Genomic DNA, 24,214 nt, shown 5'->3' on the forward strand with positions numbered 1-24,214 from the left:
ATTACTGGACATAATTTTCCATGAAAACCTTTATTAAGAAATCCCCTGGGGTGTCTGGGTGGCTCAGTTGGTTAAGCATCCCGACTTCAGCTCAGGTCATGATCTCATGGTTCGTGGGTTTGAGCCTCGCGTCGGGCTCTGTGCTGACAGCTGGGAGCCTGGAGCCTGCTTCAGTTTCTGTGTCCCTCTCTCTCTCTACCCTCCCCCACATGTGTTCCGTCCCTTTCTCTCAAAAATAAATAAACGTTAGGGGCGCCTGGGTGGCGCAGTTGGTTAAGCTTCCGACTTCAGCCAGGTCATGATCTCGCAGTCCGTGAGTTCGAGCCCCGCGTCGGGCTCTGGGCTGATGGCTCAGGGCCTGGAGCCTGTTTCCGATTCTGTGTCTCCCTCTCTCTCTGCCCCTCCCCCGTTCATGCTCTGTCTCTCTCTGTCCCAAAAATAAATAAACGTTGAAAAAAGAAAATTTAAAAAAATAAAAAAATAAATAAAAATAAAATAAATAAATAAATAAATAAATAAACGTTAAAAAAAAATTTTGTTTTAAATCTCCCAAATAATTTCACTGCTAGGGGTAATGCAAGAATACACATACACACACATGCATATGTTCATTATACTTGCCGTTTTCTTATTTTTTAAACATTTTTAACCCCAAAACACTTTTAACATGAATTGGTCTGCCCCAAATTTTCATATTGGATCAACTACTTAGTCTGTGTTGGACAGATCAGGACTCATAAATAAATAAAAAAAAACCCGAAACGCTGCATCTGAATTTCTAGTAATCTAATGTCTTTAGTAAATAGTTCGGATAAACATCTATTCATGCATTCTTTCCGCCATCCTTTATTGGGTGACTACCTAGGCTCTTTGAATCATCTTCTTTAGTCAAATGGTGAATTATTTTCATTGAAATTTTACAAAATTGTATGAATATCACAGTTACAAATCCTAAAAACCAAAAGACACCATGGCAAATTTAAGATTAATTTTTTATTTAAGTATACATACCACATAAAAGTTATCTCATAAAAATATGCTCCATATTAAATAATTTTAAAAATACAAAATGACAGGTATATAATGCTTTCGATCTCATTTATCCATTATCATCATGAATCCTTTGGTCCCTCAGGCTGCCTTTGTTGCCTCTCCTGAGGCTGGATGCAGCAGGACGTACCTGCTTCGGTGGGAGGAGCAAGAATCAAGGGTACTTGGGAGACCAGTCTCCATCATTACTGAGGATGCAGAGACACTTGGCACCATGAACGTGCTATTCAAATGTAAATGAGGAAACAATTTATCTGAGCAGCCTTCACGAAGCTTTTCGTATAAAGTGTGTTGCATATCACTTAAGATTTAACTAGTAATGAGCTCTACGATAGTTACCTAACTAGTTCTGAGTCCTTTCAGGTAACATCAATATCCAGCTTCCAACTTCCACTCTTTAAAATATTTCTCCATTGTGCTCCTAGACTTCAAAGTGCCAACATTCACGGTAGGTATGATTTTCTGGGGCTTCAGCCACTGAACAAAACGTTTCATTTCTAGGTAGCTGCTGTGTTCACTATAAGGGATTCCTGCAACACAAAAGAAAAGGTATCGCCTATGAAAAATCAAATTACTAAAACAAAACCCCACACAAGCTCAAAATAAAAAGGTAAAGCAATCCACAGTATTTTTGTCAGAAACTCCTTGGTGCTTTATTACTGATAAAAAAAATTGTTAATAACTTTTATGGAGAATAAAGATTAAAATGATACAGGAACTTTGAACATTGAAAAATTCTATTGCGTTTCTATGTAGACTTTTTTTCTTTTTTTTTAAAGTGGGAAGGGGAAGAAAGGGTCAGTTTTTTTAATGTTTATTTATTTATTTTTGAGAGAGACAGAGAATGCGAGCAGGGGAGGAACAGAGAGAGGGAGACATAGAATCTGAAGCAGGCTCTAAGCTCTGAGCTGTCAGCACAGAGCCCCACATGGGGCTCGAACTCACAAACCGTGAGATCGTGACCTGAACTGAAATCAGATGCTTAACCGACCGAGCCACCCAGGTGCCCCTCTATGTAGACTCTTAATATGTATCTCTCTAGATTCTTATTTTTAATTAGGTTTTCTTTTAAAATAATTCTTCTCCTTGTTTCCGATTCTGTGTCTCCCTCTCTCTCTGCCCCTCCCCCGTTCATGCTCTGTCTCTCTCTGCCCCAAAAATAAATAAACGTTGGAAAAAAAAATTTTTTTTTTTTTAAATAAAATAATTCTTCTCCTTAAACACTTCATTCAGCTACGTGTTTCAGGAAAATCCTGGAAAAAAATGAATAAAATTTGAAGAGTGTCAAGCAAGAAGTCTCTTGGTTTCCGGAGCAAGTAAGCAGATTCCAGCCACCTAAGCTTTTCACACATAAAAAATAAGCAACAAAATAAAAATAAAATCTTAAAAATCCTTTTATCTTTACTGAAGATGAAGAACCACAGAGAAAGGGAGGGAGAAAGGGTCCTGCCGTGAGTTAACTAGGGTCTTTCGGGGCTGAAATTAAGTCACTAGGCTAGTGACACAGCAAAGATGTTTCCATCACCCACTATTCCAATAAGCGATTTCTGAGGACAACGGTAACGCCCCTCCAAGAAATGAGAGAAATGAGTCAAATCTGTACCTCTTGCTGTCATGGCGTCTAATCCAGTCTTCCTGCTGACAGCCTGACGATGGCACCTGAATGTCCAGGATACAACTGACTGCCCACCCCTCCTCCCAAGCGGTTCTACGGTTTCGTCCACACAGCACTGATCAGGCAAACGGAACGATGTGTGTTCGCCAATGCCCATTTAGTTACTCCTGCCACACTCCTTTTTTTCAGTTGACGACGCACTAAAGATACAGCTGTAGAGAACGCAGAGGAATTCGAACCTCGAATGTTAAAGATTCCTTGGTGTCTGTTTTTCTCGGACCTTATTTTCACAGCTCTTTTTAAGAATGTAATAACGGACGTTAAAAGTGAAAAAAAAAAATGTAATAGCTATACCGTATATTGAAATGTTTCCTTTGGTCTGGGGAATAATGTCTGCTATACCAGTTAACTTGTTAGAATGTGTCCATCCTGTAGGTCGAAAAGCCAAAATCTGATCATATTTTCCACCGCACTTCTTCAAATGACTCTGTAAAGCCTGTTAAATAAAAATAGGATACTTATTTAATGGTCCGTGAAGGTGGGTTATGCGGAAGAAAACAGAATGATCACGCTGGCATAATCTCAGCGAGCTGGTGCCTGGTGAACATTAATTTGCAATAACCTAGAGCCATACTTCCAAAAAAAAAAAAAGTCAAAATCACTGAAAAAAAAAAAAAACCCTTTTCCCCTTATCTAAAGTTAAACAAGCTTAAGTACAGTCTGAAAATAAGATGAGGCACATTTAAACATAAGAATTATGTATTTAAAGATGACATATCAGCTACCAAAAAAAAGAACGGAAAAAAACAAAACACAAACTCCAAGTCCTACTACTATGAGGATACTGAATACACGGCTAGGATGTTAGGGATAATAATAGTATGTAAGAATATCCCTGTTAGAGATACTAATACTGACACAGGTAAACAGAGAGCCAAACATATCCACGTGCACATGTCCAACGGAGGACCGGTGGACGGATAGAAAGCGGAAGCAATGCTGTCAACGTCTTCAGACTCAACACGCACGCTTCCAAGACACGCACTGGCACTCTTCTTGGGGGCCCACTCCTTTTCACTCTTCAAACACGAACTAGAATACTTTCAACACTTTTCATGCTGCTACCATTGGAAGTACTGGGCTTCCCTAAGAAATCTGGAGCAGGATTTTCCAAACTAAAGTCATCATAAGTGCTGACATTTGATGAAATGTGACAATCAGTGACCCAGGTTCAATCTTTGAAAGATGAGAAAAATCCAAATAAAAAGAGTCACGGGACAAGAGATACCAAAAGTCTAATACTTTTGGTCGTAAGACAAAACCCACGGTGTCAAGGGCTTAGTGTAAATTTATAATAAAATTCTAGTTTTATGTAAAATAATAAAAAATCTAAACTGCACATGGTGTCATCTTGGATTTCTGAAGCTCTTTTCTTTCTTAAGCATACATGCTCTGAACTATTTAAGTATTATAAAAGATGCTGGTAGAAAGTTCTGAAGAAAACAAAGACCAATCCATTCATCCATCTACTTAGTCCCTCATCTAATAAACATCTGCTCCAGTATTAGGCCATGTCATGGGGTCAGAGTGCTGGGTAAGAGACACAGCCTTCACGTTCTGGAAACTTATAGCCCGGCAGGGAGATGGTCAATAAAACCCACTGTGTGGATCTTTTTTAGAAATGGAAACCATAGGCCCTGTCTTAACTTTTTCTACTTCTGATCATGTATGACACCATCAATAACTGGAAGCCTTACAGATTGATCTTTTCACAAAGGATTCATTTTAATTTTTTTTTAAAGAAACAGTTGTCTTTTCTTTTTTTAAAATTTATTATTTTGAGAGAAAGAGAGAGAAAACATGGACGGGGAAGGGCAGAGAGAGGGACACAGAATCCAAGGCAGGTTCTGCAAGCACAGAGCCCGATGTGGGGTTCGAACCCATGAGATCATGACTTGAGCCAAAACCAAGAGTTAGATGCTCAACTGAACCACCCAGGTGCCCCTTTAAATTTTTTGTTAATGTTTATTTACTTGAGAGAGAGAGAGAGAGAGAGAGAGAGAGAGAGAGAGAGAGAGAGAGAGAGACTAAGCACGAGTAGGGAAAGGGCAGAGAGAGAGGGAGACACAGAACCCAAAGCAGGCTCCAGGCTCTGATCTGTCAGCACAGAGCCCGACACGGGGCTCGAACCCACAAACCGTGAGATCATGACCTGAGCCAAAGTCAAATGCTTAACTGACTGAGCCACCCAGGCGCCCCCACAAAGGACTCCTTTTTTAGAAGAAATTCCTAGAAATGAAATTGTTGAGTAAAAAGATTTACCCCACTTTCCACTACTATCCAAGTGGATAGCAGTGCTAATTTCTCTGTATCATGGCATAGGAATATTACTTTCGTAAAAAGTATGCCAATTTGGTAGAAGACAAACATATCCTTGTTTTGTTTTGTTTTTTTTTTACTTTTATGTTTGATCACTAGGTAGAGGCTAAACATTTGACTGTGTTTATCAGACATTTATATTTCACTGCTGAATTAATAACAATCTTTTGACTTCTCACTTGTATCAATGATTTCTCATTAAATCCCTACCATTAAACAGTCATATTTCTTACCAATTACTGCCTCTCCACAAAAAGTTTAGGTTATGGACAGATAGCTAAGTTTTCATTATAATCCCTGCCTCTGCAAACTTTTGGGGGTTTTGTCTTGCTTAGTCTAGATCTAGGTAAGCGTAGTACTATTTGCTTAAGTACTAACTCTCTTCCCCCTGTGCTCACAAAGAAAAGGAAATAATACAAAACAAAAGCAATTATATGTACAATATTGTAAAGTGAGAGTCCAGCTCTCAATGTAAGTCATGAAACGCATCCATTCCTATTTGCTCTGCAAAAACACTCAGTAGAATTAAGTGAGAATTTCCGCTTTTCACGAAACAAACCAAAGTTACCACAAAAACATCATCAACCCGCGCCACAAACAAAAACCGAGGATACTATCGTCCAAGCCAAACATACAGGAAAGACTGCCAACAGCCACTAGTCATTCATTAACCGCAACTGAAGTACTACCACCATCTTAGGAATTTTATCAACAATGATCTGGGGCGCCTGGGTGGCTCAGTTGGTTAAGGATCCGACTCTTGATTTCGGCTCAGGTCACGGTCTCGGGATTTGTGTGTTCGAGCCCCGTGTCAGGCTCCACGCTGACGGTGTGGAGTCGACTTGGGATTCTCTCTCTCCCTCTTCCCTACTCACGCTCTCTCACTCTCGAAATAAAAATAAATAAACTTAAAAAAAAAAAAAAAGGAATGATCTAGTCAATATAAGTCTCTGATCCGTGACTTGTGTCTGTTTATTGGTAACTAGTTTGTGATAAAACTGCTTTCAGTATATGCAACCGGAATTGGTTTTCAGTGTGTAATCATCTATAACGTTACTGTTGTAATATTTGATCACAGTCAATCGGGTAACTGGAGGTGGTAATTAACTGTGTACCACAGTTGGGACTTGGGATACTGAACTAGATAGCATGAATGGTTTTATAGGGTTTCTAGGGCTTTCAAGCCTGCCTAACAAACCCTGAAAATTGTATATTTACCTTTTCACAATCATTAGCTCTGATGCAACAGAACTATTTTTGGCTGGCAAAAAAGTTGGCTTTACTCCCTCTTTCTGTCCCTCCCCGGCTCTTACGGACTCTGTCTCTCAAAAATGAATAAGAGTTAAAACAATTTTTTTTTAAATTAAAAAAAACTGGCTTGAGGTACAAACTAAAATACAGCCCCATGGTAACCATCAGCTTCCACTCCACCTGTGTTTTGTAGATAAGTAATTTCCAAAAATGTCATCAATAACTTTCATGGAGGAAGGGGAAGGGCTACTGAAGGCAATACCAACAATAGATAACAAATACAGAAAAAGACAATGATTTAAGATATTCTTTTTTTTTCTTGTCTTCAAGACAGACAACTGCTAGCATTTATTTTCCCCAAAGTGCACAGTGGTTGTTAGCATATTCATAAAGCTTCATGACCATCATCACTATCTAATTCTAGAACATTCTCATCACCCCAAAGAGAGACACTACCCATTAGCAGTCACTCCTCATTCCCTCTCTGTCAAGCCCTGGCAACCACTAATCTAGTTACTGTGTCTAAGGTTTACCTCCTGAGAACATTTCCCATAAATGGAATCACATAATATGTAGCCTTTTGTACCTGACTTCTTTCACGTGGCATCATGTTGTCAAGGCTCATTCACACTGTAGCGTGTACTGTTAATTCATTCCTTTTTATAGCTGGATAACATTCCTACTTTATGGATATGGTACATTTTGTCTATCCATTCATCATTTGATGGATATTTGAGTTGTTTCCACTTCTTTGCTATTATGAATAACGTGGCTGTGAACATTTGCGTCGACGTTTTTGTGTGGACCTATGTCTCCAATTCTCTTGGGCATACGCCTAAGATTAGCTGGTCATATAGTCACTGCATGTTTAACATTTTCAGAATTATCAAACTGTTTACCAAAGCAGCTGCACCATTAATCATCTCACGAGCAATAAATCGGGTTCCAGTTTCTCCATATTCTCACTAACAAATGACACTGTCTCTTTATTATCACTATCCCAGTGAGTGTAAAATGGCAGCTCACTGTGGTTTTGATTTATGGTTTCCTGATGACTAACAATGTTGATCCTCTTTTTTTCATGTTTTTTAGGCCATTTGTATACCTTCTCATTCGTTTGGCCATTTATACCTTCTCATTCCCTCCTCAGCCCTCTACCACTTGGCCTCCCCCAATATCGCTTCAAACAGTTCTTGTCACCCAACATGTTCTAATTGCCAAACTGCCGTTCTTTGCTTATGTGACCTCCGTGCAGCACAAGGTACCTTTAAAAACTCTTTCATGAAAAGTTCTACTCCCTCATTTCTACAAAACTCTGACTCTTCCACCCCTGTTATCCTCCTAAATGGGTCACTTGTTCAAAGGGAACAAACTAAGTTAGTAGGAAATAAAACTTTAAGATAAAAATCATAAAAACATGCCATACTGTCCTCAAGATATCAATGTTCGTTTTATGAATAATCAACATCTCATTAACCTCCACACAAATCAGATGACTCCCAAATTTAAAGTACTTTTCCAAAGATGGCTTTAGAGGGACAAAACTCTGACTTGATTGTCCCTGAAATTTTTTATGAATTATATACTCAGGAAAATAGACCACAAAAATTATGCCTTTATCTCACGAACAAAGGAATAGTTACACCAGATACAATTTCCTTATTCCAGGGGCTAGAACTAAAATAACTCATTTTCTTTTTTTTTAAAGCTATTTCAAAAAGCTCCATAAATGTTATTTCACGAACATCTTAACAAAAGTGAAAATACATTTTGTGTGTGTGTGTGTACGTTATGTTCTGATCTATTTTTAATACACAGTTCTGATGTATTCCATTGCTAGGTGTCCAAATGTTAGTAAATGGAATGAATCTTAGTATAGGAGTAAACCTGACAAATAAGGGCCCCAAATCAGAGTGAGGTCACATCTTCTGTCTCTTAACCTCTGCCTCAGAACTAACACTAGAACATCCTTTTTGAATGCACTCCCGCTGTTGCACTTAATCCTCACAGCCCGTAAATTTCCAACATATATCAGTATTACAGGGGCTTATAATTAATACAGAATAGACCTTAACACAAGTAAGAACTCTTAGAATTCTCCATTCATTGCTCTACTCACTGGAAAGGAATGGAAGACAATCTTCAAAACATAAGGTGGGAATGATCAGAGAGTTGCATACTTTCCTACTTTTGTTTCTTTTATGATAGTTCTCTAGTTCCCAGGACATGTGAATTACTCTATACAGCTGTTCACACGCACACGTGCGCGCGCACACACACACACACACAAAATAAAAGCACTGTAAATTCCACTTAAAAGACCTTCTAGGGCAAAGTTTACTATGACTCCACTCTAATTCCTCCAAGTTGAACTCAAGTAAAATGGGATTCCAGTTTATAATCACTGCATTACCTTTTCTAGTTCATGCTAAAAAGACATCTCATGAATGCTTACCTTAAAGTTAATTTGCATCATTGGGAGAAGGTGAACCAGTGAATTGCACATATCTGTAGTGATGAGGGAATTAAGTTCTGGGATGTTGAGGCACTGTAAGGTTTTATATTTTTCTTGGGACATGCCCACTTTTGAACCTAAAACATCAGCGATGGCTATAGGCAAAGGAAAAGGTTGAAAATAGTAAAATCACAGCTTATAAAAAAAATTAAGTTACAACTTAATCAAAACTTAAAATAAGAATCCCCCCCCCCAAAAAAAATTCAAAATGTTCACACTTTTAATATTTCAAAAACACTGAGTACTTTTGTTGGTTAACTATATGAAGTAAGAACTGTGAGAAATCCAAAGAACTTATTTTTAAGACCTAGTATTTAAAAATCGCAAAAGATGCATAGACAGGGGTAGAGGAAAGGAAGGAACCAAAGTTGGAGGAGTTAAAACTCTGGCTTTATCACTTCATATCTTAATGTTTGCCACGATGCGACCATAATCAGGAAGAAATGCCAAGTATTTTGTAAAATAGTCTAATGCCATCTGGACAAGCTACAATTGCATATCCAGAAATCATTTATGTACAAAAATTAAAACTGTTCTCTAAAGTAATTAATCGATGGTTATCCTCAAAGAATGCAGAGACACAATTACGCACTAGTAAATTTTCCAAGTTCACTGAAATACTAACGTAGCACGGACATTTGCTCTAGAAACACTGTACAGACGCATAGGCAATGGCACACGCACTTACCAGGCATTTCCATTAAGTTAAGCCTTTCAAAGTTTAAAGGAACCCAACTCTATCAATTTTTCTTCAAAGGTAATATTGCACCATTTCAGGAAAGAAGTATCAAGTGCAAGCATCCAGACTGAAAGGGCTTTATGCAAAAGAGAATCTGATCTTTATAATATATTAATGTAAATTAGATACAGCCACCACCCACCTAGGAAGACTTTCTCTTTTCCAATAGAATAGGTGCCACAGACAACAAGAACACGTGGGTTTAGAGTTACTGCCTCAAAGGCAGTGTTGATGGCAAACTGGATAACCTCTTGCTGCGACGGGAAGGAGTATTCTGGGCTGCAGTATCTGTAATATGTTAAAAACGGTACTTATTAAATGAGCAACAAGAAAGCCATAGCATTAGGCTGGACGTTGTTCTAGAAAACAAGCTTTAGCAAGCGTACGTACAGCAACAGTATGATGTATTAACACCACTCTGGTTATGGACTGCCTACGGTTAAAATATTTGTGACAGGCCAGGGGTAATTTCTGATGGAATTCTGCATCTTCAATGTATCTTTTTCATATTTCTTTTATCACCCTCATATAAAGAAACTGCCCCTTTTTCTTAAAGGACTGTTCTAGCCGGCCAGCTACTTTAGCTGTGAATTACAAACCTCAGCAGCTTTTTTGTTTTAACCCCAATCACTATCAAAGAAAATACTAGTGACAGGAATTATCTCTGAACTAAAGAATTCCGATTTCGTTTAAAAATTAAAATGATGTGGGGCGCCTGGGTGGCTCAGCCGGTTAAGCGTCCGACTTCAGCTCAGGTCATGATCTCGCGGTTTGTGAGTTCGAGCCCTGCGTCGGGCTCTGTGCTGACAGCTCAGAGCCTGGAGCTTGCTTTGGACTCTGTGTTTCTCCCTCTCTCCGCCCCTCCCATGCTCGTGCTCTGTGTTTCTCTGTCTCTCAATAATAAATAAACATTAGAAAAAAAATATCTTTAAATAAATAAATAAAAAAGTGATGAAATCAAATTTGAATGTACTGAAGTAGCTTTAAATCAAACAGTGAACATTCACATGGTTATCTGCTCTTCTGAGGAGGTACAGAAATATGTACAATATTACAGGAATACTACAGATCCAGTTGGGGTCTACCTTAATACAATAACACCAAATAACACCAAATGGAAAATTAACCCTAAGACTACTAGCTACCTGTCTCCACTTGGGATGAAAATCATGAAAATGAAAATCAATCATTTTTTTTTACTTAAAAAATGTCACAAAGTAAAAATACCAAAGAAACATATTTTTCCCCATTTTCAAAATTGTTTTTGCTGGTCAGCCATAATAATAGAGAAGACACTTAGGTCTTTTCTCTGATAAAAAACCCACAAAGAAATTCAGAATTCTATGTTGAGCAAAACTAAGTAACAAAAAAAAGGTGTTTTGTTTTGTTTTTTTTTTACTTATTATTTTCTTAATTTACCTAGTATTTAAAGTACATATTAAAAAATGGGAAAATTAGCTATAGTGTTAGAAAACTGGATGTGGAAAGGCCATTTTTTTATTAAAATATGCCATCCAAACTCACTTCTTAAAACAGGTTGAAATAGTTGATATGATTAAATTCTAACAAAATGATGAGGTATTTTAATATATAATAAAAAATGGCTGGTGCCATTATGTTTATATAACATTTAGGAATTCAAAGTTGTCACTTAAAAATTACACTTGGAGAAACGAACAAAGAATTTTGAATATTCTGAAGCAGAATCGCATTTTGGCTTCTGTTTCTTCTCCACAATTACACTTAATAGTTACACAAGTACTTTGAAAAAATAACTTAAAAGGGTGTTTCCTAAAGTTTACCCCCCCCCCCCCCCCGTTTTTCCTTCCTTGTTTCAGTAACAGGATTCTCACAGAAACCATATTTTCAAAAGGAAATTACAAAAAAGAAAAAAACTGAGTCGCAGCTGGTTAGGACTATGTCCTCTCAAATTTGTTCTTAAGCAAGTATGTAGTTTTTCAAACAGCATTTCTCTAATAGTCTTAAGATGGTAATTGGTAATCAGCCATCATTTTGATTACCTAAGCACCTGTGCACATTATTCACGATCTACGGGGCAAATATTGTCAGCGGGCAAAGGAAGCATACAAACAAAGCCTCTCTTACGTCGTATCTAAGTAAAGCGTGTGGACTTTCTGGCCTGCGAGAAGAGAACGTTCCATGGTGGGGTGTGCTCGGAAGTCTCCGGTGTGTAACAGGACTTTACCATTAGGAAGATAGAACAGGATCATGACAGCACCTGGACAGCTGAACACAAAGGAATATTCTTAACATGCACAAGGAAGCCAAAGGAAGAGAACTTATTCGGTTTCAGTAGGTGAAGACGCAGCACTGCATACAGAGGAAATGGAGCATTTTTACTTTAGAAAGTTTATTTACATCATAAAAAAAAAAAAAAAATCCAGGCGCAGGAAAGGATTAATTCAACAGGCCAGGTTTGTTCAAACTCCACACTTCCCCACCTAAAACGTGTCTTTAGGACTAGTCCTTGGCCGGCCCTTGAGAGAGGAGTTCTGAGCCCTTGGAATCTTCTGCCCCATAAGAGTGCTTTGTGCGCCTGACGCCTGGGGCCACGTGTTACTAGCTTGATGTGAGAGTTTATGCTAATGGTGTTTCCTATGGTGAATATCTGGTTTTGCTCTCTGGGTCTGGAGTCTGAGTAGCTGAGGCAAGTCACGTGGGTGCTGCATGTGCACATGACTGTCGTCCCCGCTGGACTCAAGGCTCCATGAGCTTCCCAGCTTGGCCAGGCTTTGCATGTGTGGTGACACATGGCTGCTGGGAGAACTAAGTGCATCCGTGCCACTCATTAGAAGGGTACCTGGAAACCCGGGCCTGGTTTCTCCTGGACTTTGCCCCCATTTGCCTTTTCCCTTTGCTGATTTTAATCTGAATCCTTTCGCTGTCACCATGAGTAGGACAACTTTTCTGAGTCCCCTGGGTCTTCCTAGGGAACCACTGGGCCTCACAGTAGACTTGGGGACGCTCTACCATATTGGGGCTTGGAAATTACTGCCAAAACACAGGAAACTTTAATTTTGCATTTTAGGAAAAAATATGACATAATTACTTTTGTAATTAAAAATTACCCCTTAGCTTCCTGCCCCCAAACTTCAGATGAATGACTGAAGTGGGAAAGAAATAATACCAACGTTACCAATAATAATGATACCAAGACTGGGGAAGAAATACCAATATACACAACATCTTTCAGAAAATAGAGGAGGAGGGAATATTTCATGAGGCCAGCATTACCCTAATGTCAAAACCAGACAAAAGCATTATTAAAAAAAACCAAAAAACTACAGACCAACATCCATTATGAAAACCAGATACAGAAGTCTTTAACAAAATATCTGGCATATGAAATCCAGCAATATATATTTTTAAAAGGATAATCCATGAAGATTAAGTGGGGTTTATCCCAGCAATGCAAGGCTGGTTTAACATTCAGAAAACCCATCATGATTATTTACCCTGTTAACATTATAAAGGAGAAAAGTTATATGATATTCTCAGTAGGTAAAGAAACATGTGACAAAATTCAATATCCATTCATGATTACAAACTCTGTAGACCAGGAAGAGAGGGCATCTTCCTCAACCTAATAAAAGGCATTTATGAAAAACCCATTGCCAACATCAAGCTTAATGAGAAAGGCTGAAAGCTTTCTTCTTAGGGTCAGGACCAAGGCAGTATCTCTGCTCTCACCACTGAGAGGTTGAGCCAGGACCAAAAACAAGAGGGGGAAAAAAGCACTCTGAATGGAAAGAAGTAAAACAAAATTGTCTATACTTACAGATGACATGATCATACACGTAGAAGATTTCTAAGAAATCTATAAAAAACCTACTACAACTAATGTGCAAGTTTAGCAAGGTCTCAGGATATAAGGTCAATAAACAAAAATCAGTTGTCCATCAAGAGGTGAATAAAGATATTGTAGTGTGCCCATACAACTGATACTATTCAGCAGTAACAAGGAACAAACCACTGATATACACATCAGCTTGGATGAATCTCAAAAACATGGACAGAAGCTGGATGCAAAAGAGTAGATACTATGCGATGTCATTTAGCTGAATCCCTAGGATTCAGGAAATGAACCACAAACCTAATCCATGGTGATAGGAAACAGATCAATGGTTCCCTGGGCCAGAGTCAGCGCGGGATTGACTGGGAAGGAGCATCAGGAAACCTTTTGGGGTGGGGAAAATTTCCGATATAATTTTTACTATGGTGGGAATTACATGGGTGTGTATTTTTGTCAAAATTCAGCAAACACTTAAAATGGGTCTATTTTATTTATGTAAGTTATGCCTAATAAAGTTGGCTTAAAAAATATCAGAACTTGAGTTGTCATAATTGGTGATTAAAAAAAGAAACAGAAGTTAGCAGACAGAAAGTTAAAGGCAACCTGAAGACAGAGCATGAGTCTGGATTTCTGGAGACCTAGTCTTAATTTGAATTCTCTACACATCTGTGATCTCTAAGGTACACAAGGCTAAAATTGTATGAAAAGTAGGAAGAAGTGCAGTTGAGAATTACACTTTGGCAATATGATACTGACAGTGCTTTACATTTAAAAAGAAAAAAAAAGAGGGAAAAAGGGAAACCATTTTCAAGAAAAAAAAATTCCAAGACTTTAGTATTAAAAGCTTGAAGAATTTCTTAAAAGGAAACAAAAATCCTCTGGTATCTGAATGGAGTACAATCTGTTAACTTATATAAGTGATATTAAAGAAAGTGGCCAAAACTAAAAAAAATAAAGAAAATGGCAGGGGCACCTCGGTGGCTCAGTCGGTTAGGTTTCTGACTTTGGCTCAGGTAGTGATCTCGTGGTTTGTGAGTTCGAGCCCCGCATCGGGCTCGGTACTGCCAGCTCGGAGCCTGGAGCCTGCTTCCGATTCTGTGTTTCCCTCTCTCTGCCCCTCCCATGCTCATGCTGTCTCTCTGTCTCTCAATAACAAACAAAATTATTTTTTTTTTAATTTAACAAGAAAAAAGAAAATGGCAAAAGGTTATGTCTTCAAAACAGCGACACGTTAAAATTTTTTTTTTAAATAAGAGGGATGTCGTATGTTAAACATAGTAATTTAAACTGCATCAAAATGGGTTAGATAATATTTAAAGGATCCCATTATATTAATCTCTGATTCTGTAATCGGGCACGTTATTTTTTTTTTCAAAAGGAGAAACACATGTGAGAGTTTTTAAAAATTTTTAAAAATTAGGAATTTTTTAAAATAGGAATTTTTTTAAATATAGGAATAATGGTTTCAATAAGACAGTTCTTAAATAAACTTATTTTTGTTAATATTTTAAAAAATAGGCCAGCCTTAATACAACTTTAATACTTACTGGTTGGCATCAAGCAAAATGACTTTTACACCATTTACTATACATTCAGTGTCCATTGGTAGTGGATGGACATATTGCTTTTGCATGTGAAGTTTGCTCTTCAACAAATTGCCGGTTATCTGCAAAACAGAATGCACTTGTTGCTGATACAGCGAAACACTAAGTCTCCTATTTCAGATCTAGTTTAGAACCAAGCATCTTAGTCTACCTGTTCTCCCACTGATATTCATGGAAATCCTCTCGAATACCAGGAAAAAAAAACTTCCTAAAATGACTGTTGCAATTCTGCTTAAACACTGTCGCTGGCTCTCCCTATCTATGCAAAGTCCCTCATCTCCAGATGACAACCAAAACCCCGCATGAGCCGGCCCCTGCTCATTTCTGCGGGTCTATCTTCTGTTATTCCCTATCTCATGGTTAACCATTCTGAATTATCCGAAGTGCCTGGGATGGGTCGATTTCTAAGGTGTGTGTGCGCTTATACAAACTCTACTCTCTACCTAGAATGTCCTCTCCTCTCTCTTCCACCTGGTTCTGGAATCGGACAGACCTGTGTTCAAATTCTGGCTCTGCCATTATTAGCTCTATGACTTGGGGCACGTTATTTAACCCCTTTCCCAGCCTCAGTTGCCTCATTAATAAAGAGGTTAGGGGCACACAGGTGGCTCAGTTGGTTCAGTGTCCGACTTTGGCTCAGGACATGACCTCACACTTCCTAAGTTTGAGCTCCATGTCGGGCTCACTGCTGTCAGCGCAGAACCTGCTTCAGATCCTCTGTCCCTCTCTCTCTCTGCCCCACCCCCACTCACGTTCTCTCTTTCTAAAATAAATTTTTAAAAAATTAAAAAAAAAAAGAGGTGAATTCAAGAATTCAAGAATGCTTGAGGATTAAATCAAATTCTATCCAAATCCCTTAGTAGTAGGCATTAAAATAGTCATTTCTTTTCTATTTTTTTTTACAGAGAGAGAGAAAGAGAATACACAAGCAGAAGGAGAGAGAATCTTAAACAGTCTCCATGCCCTGCGCGAAGCCTGACACCGGGCTCGATCTCACAGCCCTGAGATCATGATTTGAACTGAAATCAGGAGTCCGATGCTTAGCCGACTGAGCCACCCAGGCACCCTTAAAATAGTCACCTTTTAATAATTAATTCAAGGTATCTCTTTCACCAGGAAACTTTCTCTGACCTTGGCCTAGGACAGTGTAAAGCACTTTCTCCTACTTGCTGGCATTCTGCTCAGTTTTCTAGCACAATACCAACCCCATCACCATGTACTTGGAAAAGTATCACCTGAAGGCTGTGAGTGCCTTGAAGTTAGGTATTTTGCCTTGAATGTCTTTTAAGGTACTCAATAGATGTTTACTGGATGAAACTTAGGCGTTTTAGTGCACCATGAAGTGCATGAAGTAGTTTACGGTTTCCATATAATAAAGCATTAAAAAAAATCCTAGGGGCGCCTGGGTGACTCAGTCGGTTGAATGTCCGACTTCAGCTCGGGTCATGATCTCACAGTCTGTGAGTTCGAGCCCTGCGTCGGGCTCCGTGCTGACAGCTCAGAGCCTGGAGCCTGCTTCGGATTCTGTGTCTCCCTCTCTCTCTGCCCCTCCCCAACTCATGCTCTGTCTCTGTCTCAGAAATAAACAAACGTAAAAGACAATTTTTTTTTAAATCCTATTGTAACTATTGACAATAGCTCATTTAATTTTAGAATCTTAATGTGGAATCTGTTTTCTCATAGCTTTTCTAGTAGGATGACAGATCTTACAACGTTACTCTTTTTCAACCACACTGCTTAGAAATTCGCTGCATTCCATACATTTAGAGTTTAGAATACTGAAACTTACCTCACTACAATAAACTGGAAATGTGAAGTTTTTAGACAATCCAGCGTAATGATCAGAATGAAAATGTGTGAGAAAATAGGCTGTGCAACCTTCCACCAGTCCATACTGGAAGGCATCAACTGTAAAGCCAGTCCCTGTCACGGAAAGAGCACACAGCTGCTTGAGTGATAGCTAACGGGGTGGAAGATGCTCAGTTAGAATGTAAACAGATCCTACCGTCTATACATCTCGATTCCAACTGAGCTTTATACCCTAAAACCTTATTCCACATAAATGCAGCGAAATCGGATACTAGAAATGAAAAGAAGTCTTGTGAGTTTCTAGTAAATATCCCACTACTGGCTTTGCTTTTTCAATGAATAACTGTACCAAAAGAAATTAAAATGCTAAGCTACAAACCAATTATTTCTTTGTTTTCCTGACTTAAATCCTTCACTTCTACAAAACAGCAAAAGGCAAATGCTATATTTCTTCTTATTTTATTCTATTTTGGCAGTGCACACTGGGGGCAGACATGGTTGAAGGCCCGAGTAATCTTACAAATTACAGCGGCTGAGGGTCTCCAAAGGGTCACAGTACAATAACAGATGAACAGCATATGCAGTATTCGAATTTCACGGTGCGGGATGGGAGGAAGTAAGAAAATAAATTCTGGGGTGCCTGCTGGCTCCGTCAGCAGAGCATGCAACGCTTGATCTCGAGGTTGTGAGTTCGAGCCCCACAATGGGTGTAGAGATTACTTAAAAATAAAATCTTTTTTAAAAAATGCCCAAAAAAGGCTACCTAGAGGAGTTATAAGAAAAAAAAAAATGGTTGAGGTGTTCCGAAAAACGTTCATGAAAGAACTAGCCAAGGGTGTGGATTGTGAGGAGACAGTAAACAGGCATACTTCACAATCCCACTGAGGCTTATCCACACACAGCATACCAGTCTCTGGCTCACTTTAAATACAGAAAACTCATCACAGGAATCATTAACAACAAAACCGGAGCTCTGATGTACATAAATGCTATTCCCTACATAAACATTTTGGATTCTGGATCGGGAATATCAAAGCACTTTAAAAAGTCTTTCTGAAACCGGGTATATTTCGGCAGCTTTATATTCTCTTCAGAAGAAGAGTTACTGGTTTCTTCAATAATCAAATTCATTTTACTATGCATTTTTGTAATTCACTTATGAAGGCACTGGGAATTATAAAATATGAAAAGGTTGAGAAACTAAGTTATGATGTGCATTAAAACTATTTGACATTTATTATGACCTATGCAATTTGTTAGTTTTCCTTCTTTGAAGCTATTTAGCACTCAGTATTTCTCTTAAGGGCATAGGGACTGTTTTTATTGTAACTACTTACAGAGAGCCTTTCCTCCTTCCATATTAAGCTGACCTTTACTTAACTGTGTCAAATCTGTAATATCTACCTACTAGTATAGGGTCTTGTACACAGAACATATTTAATAAAAGTTTGCTGCATTGAATAGGGCAAAAACATTCAAATAGGCCAAAAAAAAATCTGTTACAGGTCAAGGAATTATAAAAAACAAAGGAAATACATATAAAGATTGTTTTATACAAACACACACACATAACATGGGGAATGAACATGAAATTTTAAGTTGATTCTTTGTAGGTATATTAAACATTGGCATTTCAACTTACCAGGTATTTTCTTATAGAATGGGCATGTCTTTTTTCTTAATTGTCCTGCATTAGAGGACTCTGGGATGTTTGTGTTCCCTCTCTGCAGCCTGCCACAAGCTGATTTTACGAAGACTTTGTCTTTCCTTAAATTGAGGGTTTCGGATTCTGTCCTATCAATAAGGCGATGTGACCTCTTCTGATGTGCTCCTGCCTGTAGTGAATCTGACTTTCTCAGTCGCTTTCTTTGATGCTGTGACCTCTCACTGGAAAATTCCACAGAGGGCTGAGTCTCACTTAAATTCTTTGCATCAAATTCTAAATCACTTAATGATTTTTCTGCTTTCCTCTTGCGCTGCCGGGACCTCTTTTCCTTAGGACTTACAGCTGGATTGAAGTTCAGCCCTTCTACTGCACTTCCCTCCAGCAATTTCTCTTCTTTTCTTTTGGGTGGCAGACCAAAATAAACACCTATATCCGTTTGTTTCATTACCTTGGAAGAAGACTGTGTCGCAGGACAGCTTGGACCAGATGGCGGTATTTTCAGAGACTCGGCCGCAGTAGACGCACTAGATTTCCCTGTATTTGGAATTGTAACTTTACTGCCTTGTACACCACCTAATGCCTTTCCGCAGACACATGTGGAGTTAGTACTGTTCTTAGCACTGAAGTTCCTATTTGATGCTTTCCTAATTTTACCTTGGGTTGGATGGAAAGAGAGATCCCCTTCTCCCTGGCTTCCAAAAGCTTTTGGCATTTCACGATTCAGTGATGGAAGGGAAACCTGATTGCCAACAGCTGAGGCTTCAAGTACCTGTTTCTGTTTATTTGCCCGACATTCTGGCTTGCCAGGTTTTGCTGTGACAGCTTGATAACTAGAAGGAAGCCCCTCTGCGAATGCCGATGGCAACGGCACGAAATCATCACCCGTGTGCGCCCCGTCATCACGTGAAGTGATGCTCTTATTCTGGAAAAGAGGCCGAGACGAACCGGTTAGCGTGCTGTATTTATACAATACTTCATCGTGTCGATCCTGAGTTAAGAAGCCGTGCACGTGGGGGCCGCGCTCCTGCTGGTCCCTCAGGGAGGAGCCACGGAGTTGGTGGAACAAAGAAGAGCTGGTGTCATCTTCTCCCAGGCTGCCATCTTTAGAGCTTTCTGTAAACAGCAGTTCCTGCTGTGAATCACCTGGCTTTTCATCTATCTCGTCAGTCTCTTCATCACTTTGAAGTGGAGAGTAAGAGATTTCGTAGCTGCTAAAGTCATTTTCTGGCAGTGGCGAGAGTGCGCGTTCTGAGTTGTTTTGGCTGTCTAATTCTTCAGCGAGAGGCAAACCAACTCCTACTGGTTTGTCATTATTAACACATCCTGCAAGTCGTGGGGTGGATTGGGATGTTTGGAGATTTGTCAAAGAAGATATCTTGGTATTGGTTTGAGCAGGAGACTGAGAGTTCTTTAGACACGGTGTCACTGATGTGGGCGTAGTTGAAACGGTTTTTAAGTTTTCCGTCTGTTTCTGATGCAGAGACCATCTTTCCTCAAGGCTACAGAGGAAGCCTGAATTAGTCTCACCGAAACGACCCCCTGGCCCATGTGGTGAGCTGCCGAGAGGCTGGTTGCTGGCTCTGCTCTGAGCCAGCAGGAGGTGAGTGTATCTCTTGAAATGGGAAGGAATTGTTGAGGTACACACAAGACCATCAGGACACTCTGAAAATTTTAACAAAGAAAAAAAGTAATAGAGGATCAAAACAGAGTCAACACGTAAGTTGAAAGTCATCAGTCCTACTTTGAGGCCTTAGGACCATGGCTATCTTAATACAATCAAAAGATCCAGCATAAAATAACAATAATCCAGTATGGTTTTGCAAGGTGCTCGTTATGAGTTTTAAATCAAATACTTCTTAAAGTTTCTTTGCAGATAATCTTTTTTCAAAACAATTTTTAGGACTAATACCTTCCCCCCTTCCCCAAGTAACTCTCATCAATACGAGCTCCTTCAAAATGCAGTTCATGCTTACATGAAGTATTTACAGGTGCTCACTAGTCCAGATTTGCTCAGGCAATAAAGAGTGAAAAAGACTAGTGTGTCTGTCAGAGAACTAAAGTTCTACCCCAATTTTTATCTTATCAAGCAGTATGGATTTGTGACGATTAAAGTACCCAATTAGGGTCCATTTTTTTTAATATTCACACTGCATAGGATAACAGTAATAGTCTAATTAGTAATAGCTGTTCATACACTGAATATTTTAGACTCTAAGATTTGAAATTCAATTTGATAAACTGGTTAATAATAAGGCTTTAATAATAATCTGCAAACTACTCCCCATCACACTATTATAATTGAGAACCATTCCGTAAACCATCTTGGCAAATCCCCTTAGACGTTAATTCTCAGGTTTATAAAAAAATAAAAATAAAAAAAAATGACCCCTCTTCCTCTCCAAAAAGATGTTACATTAAACTAGAAGACCTCACTGCTTAATTTAAAACCACCTCATCGAAGTATTTGTTATGGAACCGAATTCAATTCAAGAAGAGTCTGTCTGAGATTCTATTCCTAAGGTTAGGCAATGAAAAACCTACAGAAAAACCTCTTTCAGGTGGTTTCATCCTAAGACATTTCACCCTGAGGTGCTCCCCACGGGAGTCCAACTTCCATTTCTGATTTTCGATTTTCGAGCCACTTAAGAGCAAAACTACTGGCATTTGATGAGGCTTTCATTTTATAAAAAAAGCTAACGCCAATTTTTTTAAAGTTCTTTTGCATCTTCGTGCAGTACTTTAAAATAACTAGAGGTTAATAATAAAAATGTCTTCTGAATCATACATAACATATAAGCCATACTGGGTAGTATTTTTATTTTGCTGAATTTTAATTCTTTGAGATTTAGAAATCTACATATGGTATATATGATATCTCTGAAATACACAAATCATAACAACCCATTCTTCGTATACTCCAAGTAGGACTTCCTACGTTAAACATGACATTATAGATCTTAAAAGATAATAAAAGCATAGCATTACTTCATTTATCATTTGGCACATTTTAAATTAGAATCTTAAAAACCCAAGATTCCTTCCCAGTTCTTTCTGTACAATACCACGACAGATCCAACACAATCACATTTAGAAGACTTGACTATAGGGGCACCTGGGTGGCTCAGTCAGATGAGCATCCCGACTCTTGATTTCGGCTCAGGTCATGCTCTCATGGCTCGTGAGTTCAAGCCCCATGTGGGCTCTGCACTGACAGCCTGCTTGGGATTCTCTCCCTCTCCCTTTCTCTCTGCCTCTCCTCTGCTTGTGTGTGCGCTCTCTCAAAATAAATATATTGAAAGAAAAAAAAAAGACTTGACTATATGCATAATTCTTTAAATTTCTGTTTCAAAAAAGAGAACAAAATGGGCAGTTTAACATTCAAGAGTGCTGCTCTATAGGTGTGCCTGGGCATGCGACTCTGATCTTGGGGTCGTGAATTCAAGCCCCACCGTGGGGCATAGAGATTACTTAAAATAAGTAAAACTCAAAGAATGCTCATCTATAAAAGGTCAGTACCACCTACCTTTTGGGGTCATTGTGAGAGTCAAGTAAGTAAACAGAATTAAAGTACCTAGCACAGTATGTGCTCAATTAACACTGACAAAAAAAAAAAAAAAACAATGGAGATGTTTAGGAACCTTCATCAAATAATAAGATGCATTTCCACTGTTTTCAAGTTTGCAACATTCTCTACAAACATACCATTGACTGTTATCCTTTTACCCTTAAGAAGGGTTCCTTTGTTTGCTTCTAGGGTTAAGTCATTTATACTTTGATACTTCAGCGCCTCCCCTCCCTTTTAGTTTCCTGCTTGCCTGCCTTGTTCCACTGGACTGATTCCTCTGCCTAATGCAGATCTTTCAGGCTATTTAAAAACTACTACCTTTTTTGCAGTCTTACCTGTTTCAGAGACCGGTGGCGAATCCAAACACTCGAAAACATGCCATCGAGGTGTCTGACCTAGCAATGAGGAAAAAGGCATCTGGCAGTTTGGACAGTATCCATCATAAACTGGACGTATCTTTGGAGATACGTGTTTGTTTTTGCGAGTCCTACAGTGCTTTCCTGGAGTGGCCTCCTGATCTTGGGACTGCTGAATACCATCCTCACAACTAGCATTCTGACTAGAAGCTACAGAAGTCTGACTCTCTGTTTCTCCAAGGCAAATTTCAGGGTCCTTTGTCTTTTCTTTAGCTTCTACCGTTCTTTTTTTATTTCTGTTTCGTTTTGACTGGTATTTTCCATCTGTTGCTTTTTCAACAGATTTTGGAGTATTCTCAGAGCAATTATTTGTATGTACCGGCTTTGGTTTTCTTTTAGATTTGTATTCCCAGATGTCTTCTTCCAAAAAAGCATCCTCTAACATGGCAAAATGATTTTTAAGAAAATTGAGAATCTATTTGTTACAAAATTTTTAAATGGAAAGATTTTGCTGCCAAAAAAAAACAAAAACAAAAAAAAAACAAAACAAAAAAAAACACCCAAACCCACTAACTTGATGGGAATCTAAAGCTTTGGTAATGGATGTATTGGCAAACGACAAACCTTATACCTGAGAACACATGCTATTCCATTTATACCACAATAAAATTAAGAGAACCTACCACAGGGGTAGCGTTTGAGAAGTTTACCATTGTGGCTGCTATTTCATTCAAGTGACTTGGCGTTTCCAAGGACTTGATTCATAAAAATAAGAATCAGTAATACTTTGAAAATTAAACACTAATGGGAAGTATACGTTCAACAGCTTAATCTCAGGGTGAGCTTTGTAAAATTGTTATAAAGCTCCTGTCTGTTCCCTTTCAACTGGACAATTGTCCAGATAATTCACAAATGGAACACAGTCCCTGGACAACAGGCTTAGCAGGTTTTCCAAACATTAAATGGCTACCTCGGCTTGCGAGTACCACCCTAATCACATCATAATCAAAGAGGTGTGTGATTCAGGGGGTAAAAATTGCCCTTATCTGTGACTCTTGGATATTCAGCCACCTCAGCTTCCTGGGTCAGTCCAGTATCTTCCTCCAGCTGCAACGGACACACACTGCACAGTGAACAAACAAAATTCAAATATGTGAAATTGTGCTTGCACTGAGGCCACCCACACTCCGAACTCCAGACCGCAGAAGTGGTCTGCCCTAGGGGTGGCCAGCTTTCTCTCCCTCCACCAGCCTCAAAACCCACGTTCATCGGCCTGATGCCTCCCACCTGCTCTACCTTCTCTTTGAACTTAGGAGGCTGCAAGGCCAGTGAGTGGGGCCTATCACCTCCCAGGCAGGGAGAGGGTGAGCTGCTAGCACAGCCGGCTCTACAAAAGCCATCAGAGCCCTCCACTTCTGAAGTCGGAAGCTCGGCCCACCCGGATCCTCGCCGCAGCCCACCTGCCATCCGCACACCCTCGGGAGCAGCTCCAGCTGCGTCCGCTCCGCTAGGCGCCCCCCTCCCGCCCCTCGCTCCGCTCCGCTGACAATCTGTTCACGCTCGCACTTTCAGCACAGCAGGGCGACAAAATACTGTATTTGTGTATAAGCCAAAGCCATTGCCAGTCACTCCCAACTTTAAGAAAATCTCTCCCGCGAGGACACCCTTCCCACCCCCACCCCCCCACCCCGTTACCTCTCGAGTCTTGGCGGGAACAGCGTCCCCTTGCCACTGCTGTGTCGAATCGGCTGACCCCGGTCTAAGGGCGGGACTTCTAAAAAGTTTGTGTCCTTTTAAGTCCTACGGATTTCTTTTATCTTATTTTTGGTCTAACCCCCTCTCATTTCCAAA

The 24,214-nt window shown here is 39.3% G+C and overlaps 1 protein-coding gene and 1 long non-coding RNA gene across 3 annotated transcripts; one reads left to right on the forward strand and one right to left on the reverse strand.

The window, feature by feature from the left end:
* Nucleotides 1–973: 973 nt before the first annotated feature.
* DCLRE1A (DNA cross-link repair 1A) lies at nucleotides 974–24,198 on the reverse strand. Of its 2 annotated transcripts, none has more exons than XM_019813836.2 (10): nucleotides 24,059–24,198; nucleotides 22,343–23,486; nucleotides 18,419–20,104; nucleotides 16,757–16,890; nucleotides 14,911–15,029; nucleotides 11,656–11,796; nucleotides 9,692–9,837; nucleotides 8,751–8,905; nucleotides 3,020–3,161; nucleotides 974–1,580 (listed from the first exon to the last, which is right to left on the reverse strand). In XM_019813836.2, exons 2-10 carry the CDS (start codon nucleotides 22,806–22,808, stop codon nucleotides 1,420–1,422), a joined length of 3,150 nt encoding a protein of 1,049 aa, XP_019669395.2. In that variant the 5' UTR covers nucleotides 22,809–23,486; nucleotides 24,059–24,198; the 3' UTR covers nucleotides 974–1,419. The 2 variants fall into 2 exon arrangements, with proteins under 2 accessions (XP_019669395.2, XP_019669394.2); XM_019813835.3 differs by lacking the exon at nucleotides 24,059–24,198 and adding an exon at nucleotides 23,824–23,907.
* Nucleotides 19,493–20,837, forward strand: LOC123380921. Its single transcript, XR_006587337.1, has 2 exons — nucleotides 19,493–19,634; nucleotides 19,923–20,837. It is a non-coding gene; the product is annotated as an uncharacterized LOC123380921 (long non-coding RNA).
* Nucleotides 24,199–24,214: the final 16 nt, after the last annotated feature.

Source organism: Felis catus, chromosome D2 (assembly GCF_018350175.1).
Source record: "Felis catus isolate Fca126 chromosome D2, F.catus_Fca126_mat1.0, whole genome shotgun sequence".
NCBI classification, from domain to species: Eukaryota; Metazoa; Chordata; class Mammalia; order Carnivora; family Felidae; genus Felis; species Felis catus.